The sequence below is a fragment of the Arachis ipaensis genome, chromosome B2, assembly GCF_059453495.1.
Source record: "Arachis ipaensis isolate K30076 ecotype BB chromosome B2, ASM5945349v1, whole genome shotgun sequence".
NCBI classification, from domain to species: Eukaryota; Viridiplantae; Streptophyta; class Magnoliopsida; order Fabales; family Fabaceae; genus Arachis; species Arachis ipaensis.
This window is the reverse complement of record NC_142437.1, coordinates 7,468,363-7,484,603: the sequence shown is the minus strand read 5'-3', so window position 1 is coordinate 7,484,603 and position 16,241 is coordinate 7,468,363. Positions and strand designations below refer to the sequence as shown.

Genomic DNA, 16,241 nt, shown 5'->3' with positions numbered 1-16,241 from the left:
GAAACATATACGGGTTATATATTAAAAAAAGACAAATGTAATGAAAAGAAGGTGCCAGCCACTATACATGCAAGAAGACCCAAGTTTGAACCTAAAGATTAGCTTTTTTTTGTTAATTGTTGATTTACGGGTCTAATTGATTCACGCTGGTTTTGGTCGGGTTTTTTTCTTAGTCAGTTAGAATATTAAATCAGACCGATTTAAAACTCCGTTCACCAATTTTTCGATCAAATTGTCAAATTCAATCTGATTTTAATAACTATAGTTATATCTGTTTTTATATTTTATTCTTATTATTCTTGATATCTTGTTTTATTATCATTAAATCACTAGTTTGTTGTGATTTCGTTCTTGATATCTTGTTTTATTATCATCAAGACCTGCCACGCGAAAATGGATGGGGACTAGGGATGGCAAATGGGTCGAAATCCGTTGGGCTGACCTGCATATCCCGCCAAAAAGGCGAGTTGGGCTGGAAATTTGAGACCGTCAAACTTAAAAAGCCTGTCTACCTCGCACTGCCTAATCCCACTGGGCCAAGCTTTTATTTTGTCAAGGTCATTTTTTTACAAACTTCTATGATGTTATTGATCTACAAGAGGATGAAGATGATAATTGAAGATGTTCTAAGTTATATTTTGGATTATGTTTTATGTTTGATTGATTATAAACTTGAAGATGTTTAATTATATATTTTGGACAATATTTGTTTTGTTTTGAACAATGTTGATTTTATTATTTTGTTTCAAAAAATTTGGTTTATAATTATAAAAACTTTAATGTGTGTGAATTTAAAAATTATAATTTTTTTATATCTTTAGAAATTATTATATGTATTGTTTAATATTTAATGGTTTATAAAAAAAAGGAGAGCCCGCCAGCCTACCATTAGGCGAGGTGGGGCGGGCCAATCCGTCAGATAGCAAGCTTTTGGCAAGACAGGGCAGACTTTTCCGTTTGCCACCCCTAATGGGGACACGAACATAAGTACCCATCCCATGGAACCTATTAAATATACGCGAATATAAAATTATTAATTTATCCTAGTTTATATATACATCAATCAATTTATTGAATTTAGTAACCCTAATTTCTGCATTCAATTCGAATTTTTCCTTTTTCTTTCGGACTCATTTTTAGTCTCGATCCTCTCTCTCTAACTCATTTTCTCTGCCTCTCAAGTCCGTCACTACGTCGCTCAGTATCGTTCCAAAAATTATGTTATGTTATTATGTTGGAATATATTTTTATGTTTTCTCTTTTTGAAATGTTATTTTTCATGCCGAATATGTTATAAATTGTGTTGAATTATATTGAATTGATTATTTTATGATTATTATATTATGTCTTTTTGTATTAATTTTTTTTAAAAATTTTCAAAGAATATTCATAGATAACTGAGGAGATCTGCATATTAAACAAGAACTTACAATGACGGAAAAGGAACTGGGACATTTTCTCTTAAATAGGAGTGAGGGATGAGAAGGGGACTTCTCACGCTCCGCTGAGTACTCATTACCATATCTAACTAACAATGGAGATCCAATTTGAGCCGATTTAAGAGGGGATGCATGGACTTCATCTGCATTGGGCCTTAAGGTAATGAACCTAAGTCGGATTTAGGAACCTAACAATATATTTTAGTTGATCTTGCTTGCATTGAATTCTTACTAGATCCAAATATATCTTGGATTAATATTTTGAGTCATTGTGATAGCAAATACTATACTATTTAATATTATAACACTTAGTATATGTAAAAGTTGGATATATTTACAATACATTTTTTAATTCAAATTAAAAAAATTAATTATCTCTTTTTTAGTTTTAAATATTATTTTTTACTGTAACGAAAAAGTAAAAATAACAATAATCACTCACACAATTAAATTAGATAATCTTAATATATACATGGCACTATATATATCAAGAATTATTATATATGATATATAATTTTTTTTCTTTTCTGTAATGACTATTTATATAATTTATTGAATAATTTTTTTATCTTAATATTTAATAAATTTAACATACAAAATATTATTTAACATACAAAATAAATAACTGAAGTCATTATCTAAGACAATAAGTATAATAGTACAAATATTTATTTATTTATTAGTAGTGAAAATATGTAAATAATATAAATTGATATTATTTTTAGTATAAAAGCAATAATAAAGGTTATTAATTAAGTTAATTACATAATTAAAAAATTATGAAGAATTTTTTAAATAATAATAAAAAATAAGATCACTATTTTTACATATTACAAATTTTATGAAAAAAATTTTTGGATAATAAATCAATCCTTAATAGATTATACGTTAATTCTGTCAAAAAAATTAAATAATTAATATATTGGATATTATTATTTACGTACTAATATAATATATATTATCGATTACTAAGTTTATAATTAATTTTTAATCCAATTTTCGGTAATTAAAATTTAAATGATTAAAATTATTAAATGCTGAATATTTTGTATCTAATCAATTTATTTTTTATTGAAATTAAAAAAAAGTTGTTAATTAAATTTAAATTTAAATTTAAATTTAAGTAAGAAAATAAAAAAATATTTTAAATTCTATCTCACTAACCAAAATTAATTTTATAATAAGAAATTACTTTGTACATCATATATATTATAAAATAGTATAGTCATTTGCTATTTTTTAATGGTAAATATTATCATACATCTTGTGCTATTCTTGATCATGATGCAGAATCTGTCCCTGAAAAATTAGTTAGAGGGATTTACAGGCGATTGGACCTGTGGATACTCAGGCTAGAAGGAGTGTACCTTGACGTCATCCTTTTCGAGGACACCCCTTTCAAGATTATCGATGGTAGAGAGCTGGTGGCTAACCCATGGGACATGCCTGCTCCTTATCCAACAAATTTCGCAATCCTCTCGTCTTCCTCTTCGTCCTCGTCACATATTCTGGCATTGCCTTTGAAGAAGAGTGAGCCCTTGGACCTCTACCAGTCCTTGCGCAATTACTTTGTCCTCAAATACTCCGAGAGTGTGGCAAAGCGACTAGAAGGCCTTCTTGAAATGGTAAACAAATTGCGTAGTGAAATGCTGCGTGATGACCTCCCTCTACCCATGCGCCGAGACTGCCTCATCCGCTATTTCAAATGCCTTTGCATGATTGAGCCTTTGTTCCCCATGACTACCTCACCCAACCCACCTATCTTTGTTTGGTACAATGCCTTCAACCCACATCAGGACTCTTCTCAGCACAACATCCATTTGGAGAAGGCCTCTGTTCTCTTCAACCTGGGAGCCTTTGGCTCCCACATTGCTCTCTCCTGCGATCTCACCACCCTCCAAGGCCAGCGCATTGCCATAAACGCTTTACATGATGCTGCATATTGGTTCTTAATACTAACGCATGAGGCTGAGAAGGCATCTGCCACCATTGACTTGACAATAAGCTGCGCCCAGATTCTGCGCTAGATAATAACAGCTACGATTGCTGACTTGGAATGCAAGTTTCCTCAACCTCGTTTTGTATCACATTTTGTTGGATGTCCTGTATGAATCGTCATCTACCTTTTCAGTTGATCTTTTCTTAGCACATTTGATTTTTGTCAATCTTGATTTGTTAAATTGTTTGATTGGGATGATGTAGGTTTCTCTGCTTTATTGGAAAGCTTTTGAACTGTCGGCATTGGGGCCTTTAGCTGAGACTTGTCTTGTTAAATCCTTGATACCTAATTATCTTGGGTCTAATTTGAGAACCTACCATAATGAATTTATACCCAAGGTTGTAACTTTTAAGGGTTAATCTTGTCAACATTTTTTTTATGTGCACACCAAATGAACATTTGGCTGCTGATTTCATTGCAGATAATTTTCAAAGAGGATTTTAGAACTAAAGTCCATGGTGGATATTTTGACCAATATGGGTATGTGTAGAATTTTGCTTTGGTCAAATTATTCAATGATGCTTTCAAATGATGAGTGAGAGATACTAATGAAAAGAATTTCTGTATAGCAATTTTACTTTCACTGATGATATTGAAAGTTGAACTTTGATTTTTCATTTTTTTTATATGCATCAATATTGAATATCTATTATTCGTTTTGTATAGAATTTCTCTTATTACGCCTGTGGAAGTATAAATCATTAGTGTACAACTTTTAATTTGGCAGAATTATCCGAGACATTATTCAAAACCATCTGCTTCAGGTGAGCTCTTTATTTTCATAATGATATAGAATAATATACTTTGACATTATTATAATTATTTTGTCTTGTCAAGTGGATGCTTCTGTTAAATCATAGCTCATAAGATAGCGAATATGTTGAATTTTTCTCATCACTTTTCTACCGTTTAGGTTCTCTGCTTGGTTGCTATGGAAAGGCCTGTTTCTCTCAATCCTGAGCACATTCGAGATGAGAGAGTGAAGGTGTGCGCATTTTCGCTTCAATTTATGCCGAAATTATCATGTTATGCTGCTATTTCATTACACTTTTCTGATATGAGGCCATCAATATCAGACAGAAAATCCTTGTTCCCCTTTTAAATCGGGTTCTCATACTTGCAAATTTCAATTGAATCAATCAGATATTTTCATAACCGGAACCTTTCGTTGTTGCACTTCAATATTTATCTAGATTTTGAGATGTTCCATAGCATGCAATCAAAGTCTAAAGTATTTTCTATTGGTCACAAAAAATGCAGGTTCTTGAATCAGTAGTACCTATTAGCGACGATGAGGTTGTTCTTGGACAATATGAAGGCTGTAGAGATGACCCAATCGTACCTGATGAGTCGAACACTCCAACTTTTGCATCTGTTATTCTGCGCATACACAACGAAAGATGGGAAGGTATGATAAAATCTTTAGCATTTTCTTCCCAAAGGAAAAATAAACATAATTATCTCGTCATGCATTCCATGATTTTCTTTTTGGCATCAGGTGTTCCTTTCATACTAAAAGCAGGGAAGGCCCTAAATTCTAGAAAAACAGAGATACGAGTTCAATTCAAGGATGTTCCTCATGAAATTTTCCAGAAATTTTCTGGTACCGTACCTTTTTCATTTTTAGGTGTTATCTCTTCATACATAAAAAGTATTGAGATGTTGATCGTCTCAATAATCCATAATCCAAAACATGACAAACATAGATACCTGTTCTTTATCGGCTTTAAAAGTGAATATAAATGTTTTCTAGTAAATACTTTTTCTCATTCATCAAAATATGGATGTCTGCAAAACGAAACCTCACTGTAAACAACTTGTGCATGTCTAGGTCAGAAGCATCGAAGAAATGGGTTTCGTATCTGCCTACAAGCCTTTAGAAACTACTTACATGAAGCTTATGGTATATGATCGCCTACGTTTCGACGATTCTCTATATTGTCAGATTCATTCATTGAGATTGGAAGTTTGATGTTAGCAAATATAGATCTCCCAATACACTGTTTGGAATCAAATTTCGTGATATCTGAATGCCGAATTGGCACGGTTAAGTCCAAAATTATTTTATTTTTATCTCAACTTGTAATAATTAGACTAAATCTTCTTACCGAATAACTGAAGAAGTGCACTCCATCTATTGATTTCTTGTATTCATTCACTTGATAATTTAATGTGAAGTGTATTTAAAAACCATTATATGTTAGATTTAGATTATGCATTTGCTGCATAAGACTTTTAAAAATCCATGATATCTGCTGTTGTTGCAGTACAAGCTAGGTAATTTGAAGATGTCCACATATCAAAGCGAATAGGAATTGTCCTACTGGCGGGGGAAAGAAGGGGGTTACCATTCAGAATGCTTATGAGAATCTCATTCACGACACGTATGTTCACTTTCCCAGTTCATGTTTTATGAATTATCAATTTTTTCTAGCCTTCTTTTATTATACATCGAAGCCACATAATAACACTAACGGTAGAGTTACTAATCAGTTCGATAGTTCGAAAGAAATAGATTTGAGTTGAATAATAATGGCAATTGTATCGTGTTTTGCAGGATTAGAGGCGATCAGCAACAATTCGTTCGTAGAGATGAATTGGAGGTAACAAATTGTTACATGGTTTGATACAATGTTTCATATATCCTTGAAAGACTAATGTAATGTGCTTAACTATATCAGGCATCGTGGAAGATCTTCACCCCGTTATTGCACAGAATTGATAGAGGGGAGTTCAAGCCACTCCCTTATGAGGCATACGGTAGAGGCCCGAAAGAGGCCGATGAATTGCTGCGAAAAGCGGGCTATGTTGAAACACCCATTGTTGTAAAGAGCCCGGGCTTTTAGTTGCTTATATAATGTATAAACAATAAAAACCTTATATGGAGCCCTCCTATATATAATGGGTGGTACAATTTATGGATTTTCTAAGAAATGTACTCTCTTCAAAGTTGAGTTGGTTGGGTATGTTACGGAGGGAATGGATCCTCTCAATTTTTTTTAACAATTGAGAGAGTAAAGTGTAATGTCTCACCATTAATTTTGTAAGTGGGATCAATAATAAATATAAGAGAGAGAAGAATGAAAGGCTAGAGATCACACTTTACACCCTCAATTTTTTTTAACAATGGAGAGGATCCATTCCCTGTTACGGATTTGGTTTGCATACACTTGTTTATGTTTGTCTTTAATGTGGAACAAGTTAATCCATTCATCTTCGTTCCATTATAATATTTAAAATGTTATTTTTTACAAACTATTTTTAAAAAATTACTTTTGAAAATTACTATCCAATCTGAGGAATAAAATCATTAAAATGTCCACAAAAGGTATTATGATAGAGGAACGAAATCTCAGCAAAGAGTTGTCCTAGTACTAATATATGGAAAAAAATTGTAAAAAAAAAAATTGAAAATGACAAAATAGATAATTTTTTTTTTACCAAAAATAAGAGACTCGAACCCGCAACCTCTTAATTGAGTATGGGGAGACTATGCCATTTGAGCTATTACTCATTGGCAAAATAGATAATTAACTCATGTTGAATTTGTAAATTTGATTGGGTGTGATCCGTGTAAATTTTATTATTTTAATTTTAGGGTAATTAAGTTTTGGAAAAGCACATTATAGTATTTTCCAAAGAGATATTTTTCCAATGATTTTAGGTCACGCGCTTTTTTCACTTTTTTCTTCCCTCATGCTTCTTCTCTTCTCCCCCACGTTTCTTCTTCTCTTCTCCCCCATGCTTCTTCTCACGCTCGTTTACGTACGGAGCGTCTTTTTCTTCTTCTTCGCCTTCCTCCTCCTCCTCCTCATTTTCCTTCTTCCTTTTCGCGTTCTTTCTTCACATGTTTTCTCCCCTTGTCGTCATTCTTTTGTTGTTGTTGCTGCTGTATTTTTTGTCTTTTTCTCCTCCTCTCTCTGGTGAAGAAGCAGTAGAAGGTGAGGAGGAAGAGTTTTGAATTGTGCAAAATAGAAATGAACCGAAATGACCAACACTACTGAACCGAATACCAATAATGTGCTGAATAAAACGTGATAAACATTCAATTAGTAAGAAAAATATTTCTGCATACACAAGGACTCAACTGAACACACTAACAATTAAGTGAATCAAAATGAGCAACTCCACTGAACCAACACTATTGATGTTCTGAATAAAACGTGATAAATATTTAATCATCAAGAAAAATATTACTATATGCACAAGGACTCAACTGAATCAAATTAATCAAAATGAACAGCTCCATTGAACCAAGCAACATTCATGTGTTGAATAAAACGTCATAAACATTAAATCATCAAGAATAGCATTTTTTTATGCAAAAGAAGTCAACTGAACACATAACAATCATGTGAACCGAAATGACCAACACCACTGAACCAAATACTAATCATGTGCTGAATAAAACGTGATAAACATTCAATCAGCAAGAAAAATATTTCTGCATGCACAAGGACTCAACTGAACACACTAACAATCAAGTGAATTAAAATGAGCAACTCCACTGAACCAACACTATTGATGTTATGAATAAAACGTTATAAACATTTAATTATCAAGAAAAATATTTCTACATGCACAAGGACTCAACTGAACACATAACAATCAGGTGAACCGAAATGACCAACACCATTGAACCGAACACCAATCATGTGCTGAATAAAACGTGATAAACATTCAATCAGTAAGAAAAATATTTCTGCATGTACAAGAAATCAACTGAACACATTAACAATCAAGTGAATCAAAATGAGTAACTCCACTTAACCGAGCAAAATGTTGGAGTTGTTGGTGATGACTATAACGAAAGAAGAAGAGAAGCAGAAGAAGAATCTGTGTGCGCGAAGAAAAGGAAGAAGCAGAAGAAGAACCTACGTGCGCGAATTTGAAAGAAGAAGGAGGAGAAGGAAGAGGAGGAGGAAGAGGAGAAGGAGGAAACGGAAAAGGAGAAGATAAAGACGAAGATGAAGAGTTGCGTTATGAAACGCGCGTGTGATCATACTCCTTTAATGAGAGTGGTTTTTGTTGATGTTGGGCCTATTTAGATGAACTTGAATGAAAAAATACTTAGATGTGTAACAAATCTCTTTTCCAAATGTGTCCCATAGGATTTAATAACCACGAGATGTTGCATTGACCTTAATATGTAATTTATCAATAGGACCGGTCCAATTCATGGTTATCCAACAAAAATTAAATTAACAAATATATAAATCATATACACATTTCGTATGAGGCGCTCCACTAACTTAAAATGCACCGTTGGAGAGACTGCACCTGCAGTTCCCTTATACTAACAGGATACTGGTGAGTTATAGCCTACATCGGTTCAAATAAGGAGATTGATGCACTTGTCACTGCTGGCACAGGTAAATGTGTATGTGTCCTGTTATTTGATAAATTTCAGTATGACCATTAGACTATTAGTATATTTTTTAACGGGGTAGATAAAAAAATATTAATTGCAATGTTGTCTTTTTTAAACAAATAGACATATGAAAGAATTCATTCAATGGGTTGGATTCTGTTATCTAGTTTTGGGCTAGTCCCTTTGTACACGACGCTAACCAAGAAAAAAACAGAAGACAAATTTATTGTTTGTTATACAAATTTATGTCACTTTTACAAATTGGTTAGAAAAGGATCATCGGTTTTATTATGTTTGTTATATCAAATTTATATATTAATTGGTAAACAGCAATATTTGAGAGAGAATATTAAAATTATATTATATAATATAATATTTATAATTTTATACATAAAATATTTATAATTGTATATTTATTATATTTAAAATTATATATAATTATTTTAACAATAATTAATTAATATTAAATAAGATCACTTTAAATTATTTAGACTAATTTTTTATTATTTTTAAAATATTATTGATTGAAAAAATATTTAATAATAAAAATATTAACCAAAATTTATCAAAGTTTATTATTTTTTATTTTATTTAATATATCTTATAATAAATAAATAATAAATAAATAAATTTAGACGGTTTAAATTAATTATTTTTTATCTCCCTAATTTTACTAATTGGCAAATTATTGCATTCTTCCCGCTTCAGTGTTTGTCCTAATATCCGTCTCATTAACTTTAGAGGATAGGGATACTTCTATAAAGACGTGTAAAATGTCTTTTTGTAAGGACGCTTACGTATCGCATTATTATTTGACGTATTAATGAACCGATTATTTTTGAATTTTTTAACAAATTAAAATAAAACCGATTTTTTGTATAACAATAGCAATAAATCCAATTTTTTTTTTTGGATCTAATTGTATTTTTAAATTTTTAGAAATTCAAATGTCTGCAAAACAAAAAATCAAAGATATATTTGTCTTTTTATCAAAAAAATTTAAAGATATTTGATTTAGATTCTGCAATTCGATCGGATCAAATTGGGTCTAATAATTATAATGCAGACAATTGGGTTTATTATTATTACTATAATAAATCGATTTTATTCTGATTTATTAAAAAATAAATTATTAACCAGTTTAATAAAAATATCTAATAATAAAATAACACATATAAATATTTTTTAAAAAAGATATTTTTAGTATCTTTATTAAAGTGATTTCCTTAACTTTATTATAATTCAAAAGCAAGCTTTTATATAATTAATTAATGTCTAAAATTTTTGTCTCACATGAACCGTGAGTGACAACTATATTTCTTTATATGTAATGTCCAAAACTTTTTATCGCATAGAAGAATTCTTGTGTATATCATAATTAAGAAGGATAAAAATATATATAATAATTAATAATTTCTCCAAAACTTTAATTAATTAATTAATTTAATTTCATCTTTGTACACATGCAGTTCATGCTAATATCCAATTAAAGCAATGGGACAAACAAAGAGGTACTGAGCTATAGGATTGTTGTCACAAATCTATTATAAGTTGCTATAATTTTCTTCACTATGGTCCATCTGAAAGTGGAATATATATGGTTTGATGAGGATAGATTAATTAGACTATAGACACAAGCGTATGGGATGTGATGCAGAAAATAGAAATTTGTGCCAATAATATAAGCTGTCATGTGGTTAACACTTAACATGCATGTTTATTACTTTTTCTAGGGAAAAAAAAAACATGGTGGTGGTATGTTAGTGCTACTGTATGCAAAAATAATATACCTTATATCGGAAATAGGGGGTTAAATGACAATGTCTTATAGAGCTGGACATTTTATTATTTGAAGAGACTACATAAGGCCTTCAAACACAATTAATTATTGGTTGTTAACAATTGAAGGCCCAATACACTTTTTAAAACAATTCTAATACATTTTTTATCGGTCCAAAATTTAACACAAACTTTTTTTATTTATGAAATAAACCCCACGTCTGAGGGAATAAACAATTTTTTCACAAACCCATAAACAAGTTTCCTGGTAACAAAGCAGGAAAATTTTTGCCACGCCACTAAAATTTGTGCTACGTGTTGACAATGGAAATGTGACAGCACACAGGTGCATCAATCTCCTCATTTAGATCGGTGCAGGCTATAACTCACCACAGGATACTTTGTGAATTACATGTAGAGTGCAGCTAGATTTTTGAATGAATGAGTAAATGGGCTTGTATTTTTTAATTTGGATAACACACTTTTTTTTATTTTGTAGGAAATCTAAACTCAAGGAAGAAATATTGGAAAAAGTTTACGAGTTAGAAGGTAGCGTGGATTACAATAGAAAAATTTTCATTTTTGGAAAAAAAAAAGAACAAAATTTTATTTTAATCTCATTTTCTTTCGCACACAAAAATTTTAAAAATATATAATTTTAAAAATTTAATAAAAATAATAAAAATAATTTATTTTATTAATATTTTTATATCCTTTCTATAAAAAAGACACAAATATACTAATTTAATATCTAATAACAGAATATCTATATTTATATTCCATCTATTAAAAGTCTCAATGTTTGGTACTAGTAAACAAACACAACCTTATATCCAATTTTCTACTTCAAGTACAAATTAAGAGTCAAAATAAGAGGAGCAAGATATGAAGAGTCTTGCAATATACACCAAAATTTGGAGAAACAATTATATGAGCAAATTACACAAGATCCAAAGCCCAACCAGAAGAATGGCCTTTGACACGCCACAATGCAATATACAAAATGCATAGCCTTTATGATTAATCATGTGAAGGCAAATATATCACAAGATGACTTAAATAAAGTTATATCCTTTAATTTGGTCAGGTATGGTTAGAGGAGTGCAAGTTCTACATGGCTGACAAGTATGGTTATAGGGGCCTGTTGCTCCGCTGGGCCAGCATTTCATTCCACCGCAGAAAATCTGGCGAAAAGTTAAGCATGCTTGAACATCTTCATGCTAAGCCAATGGAAGTATGCAAGAACCACAATTATAGGGAGAGTCAACCGCACTAAGAAGCAGTAATACCTGTTGTATTAGTCAAACAGAAATGAAAAACATGAATTTTTAATAACACTCACGCTCCTTTGCCAAAGGAGAGGTAACGATAATAGCAATATCGATAATGGTTATAATGATTGTTGATTAAAGAAATCAAAACAAGGATAATAGCATTGTTTTGAATGTTTGTGATGTCCAAAATAGATCATTGTTTAGATATGCTCAAGACCCAATAAGGAGCTAGCCATAAGAAATACAAAGAAGCTTCATAATTGCTATGCTTTCTTCTATGTACACATGCAGAGGTTATTGATCTCTTCACAAAAAGGCTGGTGCATTCTATATTTAAAAGATTATTATATTATTTAAAATAAAAATGATCATATTTATTTTTAAAAAATTATATATTTTTTAAATTAATTTTTAAATTTTTTAATTAAATTTATTTTTTAAAAATCTTAATTTAGTTATATTAATTTTTCTATTAATTTTATAACTGATGCATCAAAATTTACTAACATTAAATAATGTCATACTGACTACAAGACATTCGTAGCAGTTAAAATAATCTCAAATTTAAAAAAATCTTAAAATATTGTTAATTTGTCAAATTAAATAATTATTTGTTCAAAAAATTTAAATATTTATAAAATATAAATTATATATTAAATATCGCATAATACGCAACTATATAATTAATATATATATATATATATATATGATCCTAACAAAGCATAGACATTTAGTTTTATTTCTTAAAAAAATATATACACAAATATGTATCCATTTTGATTGTTAGTTTGTTAGAACCAACGTAAGAATGGCGATATTTTTATGTTACCTCAGAATGTTTCACATCTAAACAATTAAGGGAAAAGCTCTACATCCATGTAAAAAATACATGGTTGTTATCCAAGTAACTTTCTCTACACACGTGATCTTCCACCCCACAGTCGTTTATTATACACGCGCCTTATATAACGTATCGCATTTTCGTTCTTCTTCTTCTTCTTAAATTCGTTGTTCTCCTCTGTTTGCGTTTTTCTTCTCTGCTTGCATTCTTCATTATTGATCTGCATTGAATTCAACGTAATAAGCTCCGTCGTTCTTCTTCTTCTTCGTTTTCTTCTTCGATCTACACTTCTGAATGGAAACAATGAATGATTCAACTTCAAATTAGTTGAATGAGGTTATTACGTTGAGACAGCTAGGGAATGATTGCTGCATACTATCACAATAATCTTAAACATTGAACAAAGTAAAAGGAGGTCACCGAACCGAACAACATTCATTTGATGAATCAAAATCACAAAGGCCACCGAACCGAACAATGTTCATGTGGTGAATAAATGGTGATCAACTTTCAATCAACAAGAATAGTATTTCTCCTCCTCTTCTTCCTCCTCCTCCTTCTTCTTTCAAATTCGCGCATGTAGGTTCTTCTTCTTCTTTAGTTCAATGGATAGTTTAACTAGGGCTTTGAAATTGGTTGTTACTATGTTCAGTACTTCTTTTGCATGGAGAAATACTATTCTTGTAGATTGAAAGTTGATCACCATTTATTCACCACATGAACATTGTTCGGTTCGGTGGCCTTTGTGATTTTGATTTGTAGGCAGAGTTATTTGAATTTGATTTTATATAATGGATTATGTTTCGTTCACTCAGTACTATACAATTGTTTCACCATGAGTACTGTGTTCGGTTCACCATGAGTACTGTATTTTGTTCATTCTGCAGAAAGCTATTTGAATTTGATTTTATATAATGGATTATGTTTCGTTCACTTAGTACTATACAATTGTATTGTGTTCGGTTCATCATGAGTACTTTGTTCGGTTCATTCTGCACTATTCAAAACTCTTCTTCCTCACCTTCTACTGCTTCTTCACCAGAGACAGAAGGAGGAAAAGACAAAAAAAATACAGCAACAACAACAACAAAAGAATGACGATAGGGTTTTAGGGTTTAGGGTTTATGGGTTCAGGGTTCAGTGTACAGGGGTTCAGTGTGTTTCAAACTTTCGGTTCACCATGTTCATGGTTGAGAGTTTAGGGTTTAGGGGTCTAGGGTTTAGGGTTCAGGGTTCAGGGTCTTAGGGGTTTAGGGGTTACGGTAGGGTTCAGGGTTTAGGGTTTAGAGTTTAGCATTCAGGGTTCAAAGTTCAGTGTTCAGGGTTCGGGTTCAGGGTTTACGGTTTAGGGTTTAGCGTTCAGGGTTCAGAGTTCAGAGTTCAGAGTTCAGGGTTCGGGTTCAGGGTTTAGGGTTTAGGGTTTAGGTTTTAGGGTTTTAGGGATTTAGGGTTTATAGGTTCATGGTTCAGTGTTCAGGGTTCTGATTTTAGTGTTTAGGGTTCAGTGTTTAGGGGTTCATAATTTTTTTGGTAAACAGGAGAGCGATTTGGATTACTCTTCTGAAACGAATTAAACTGACAAAGTTTGGATTATTCAATTTTGAATCGAATTGAATGGAATGCAATTGCTAATTTGAATTGAATTAAATGGACGGAGGTGTACTGAATTGAATTGATAATATTTAAATTGTAGGCAAAGTTATTTGAATTTGATTTTATATAATGGATTATGTTTCGTTCACTCAGTACTATACAATTGTTTCACCATGAGTATTGTGTTCGGTTCATTCTATAGAAAGTTGTTTGAATTTGATTTTATATAATAGATTATGTTTCGTTCACTCAGTACTATAGAATTGTTTCACCATGAGTACTGTGTTCGGTTCATTCTGCACTATTCAAAACTCTTCTTCCTCACTTTCTACTGCTTCTTCACCAGAGAGAAAAGGAGGAAAAGACAAAAAAAATGCAACAGCAACAACAACAAAAGAATGATGATAAGGAGAAAACACGTGAAGAAGAAGGAACGCAAAAAAGGAGGAGAAGGAGGAGGAGGAGGAACGCGAAGAAGAAGGCGAAGAAGAAAACGCTCCGTGCGTAAACGAGCGTGAGAAGAAGCGCGGGAGAAGAAGAAGCGTGGGGGAGAAGAGAAGAAGAAGAAGAGAAGAAGAAGAAGCGTGATGGAGAAGAGAAGAAGAAACGTCTTTTCATAATGAACGGGCGAGTGTTTTCACTCTCATTAATGCGCGTGACTCTATTTGAAATTAGGCCAACTTGATTACATAGTTACATGGATGTGTAGCGCGCCTGAACAATTAATACTATTTTTTTCAAAGGTAAAAATTTCATTGAGTGAAACTTAGAAGTTTGAGTTCAGAGTGGACTCCACACAAGAATAAAAATGGAATATTCCATAATCTGATATGATATTACTTAAAAGAAAAAGTATAAAAAAGTGAAAGAAAATAAACTTAACGAGAGATTAGTGTGGTCTTCAAAAAGCTTCATCTTCATCCTCTTGTTGGTGTTTGAAAATTATTTTCCAACTTAATTGCTACCTCTAAAATCTGCTCATGACCAATTCTGTTTCCATAAGTAAATAAATATATAAAATGTGTATTTATACAAAGGGGAAATAAATAATATATATGTATTCTCATATATATGAGAATGACAAAGGCTTCTAATTTTATTTGCATGAGCTTACATCCTAAGTATATAAAATTCTACATAATTAGAATAACTTTTTTTTTAGGCAATCCATGAAAATTAATATTTAGTTTTTTGTATCTATAGCTTTTTTTCCCTTCAATAAAGTAAAAATCTAAATTTATTAAATTGTTTAAACTGAAATTTATTATACTATTTTTATAAATTGATATATGTTATTATTTTTCCATAAATCGAATAATCTGTCACCATTTACGAAATAAAATTTGCAAACATGAAAACTTAAGAGAATATTAAATTAAATTATGTTAGACAAATACAACTTCTTTAGGACAAAACTATACAAGGCATTTCACACTTAAGAGGCCTGTTCAGTATTTATGGTGAAACACTGAAGCTGCAGGTTTGAAAATGAGATTCATCGAGATGCCCTCAACTTAATTCTCACCGCTTTTACTAATATGTACTTTCCAGTAGGTCAAATGCATATTTATGTGTTCAAAATTTATGATTAATTTATTCTGCTCACTCATTCAAATAAATAATTTTAGTAATAATATAAGATAACTTAATATAATAATACATTTAGAAATAAATTTTTGATAAATAACAGAGTAAAAAAGCGCTCAAGAAAAAAACGGACTAAACAGCTCCACTATTTTACAAAATATTATTCTAACTGAATTGGCAAAAAAATTAAAAAAATACAGAAAAGGTAAAAAGATAAGATAATTATATTATAAAATAAAAAACAATTGAAGGCCCTGATAAAATAAAAAACAAAAACAAATTATAATTGAACATGGAAGTATTGGCATCACAGGATATATCTCTCTGTGAATAAGCTAAGCAAATCAAATCTAAAATC

General features: G+C 31.1%; 1 protein-coding gene across 1 annotated transcript; it reads left to right on the top strand.

Annotated features, from left to right (window-relative positions):
- The first annotated feature begins 3,981 nt into the window (after positions 1 to 3,981).
- LOC107626713 (glucose-6-phosphate 1-dehydrogenase, cytoplasmic isoform) lies at positions 3,982 to 11,864 on the top strand. The gene is given in 10 exon segments (XM_021116810.2): positions 3,982 to 4,202; positions 4,352 to 4,423; positions 4,699 to 4,846; positions 4,937 to 5,046; positions 5,270 to 5,341; positions 5,706 to 5,762; positions 5,764 to 5,822; positions 5,996 to 6,041; positions 6,120 to 6,263; positions 11,676 to 11,864. Coding segments are annotated over 9 exon segments (879 nt in total). The 5' UTR covers positions 3,982 to 4,202; positions 4,352 to 4,369.
- Positions 11,865 to 16,241: the final 4,377 nt, after the last annotated feature.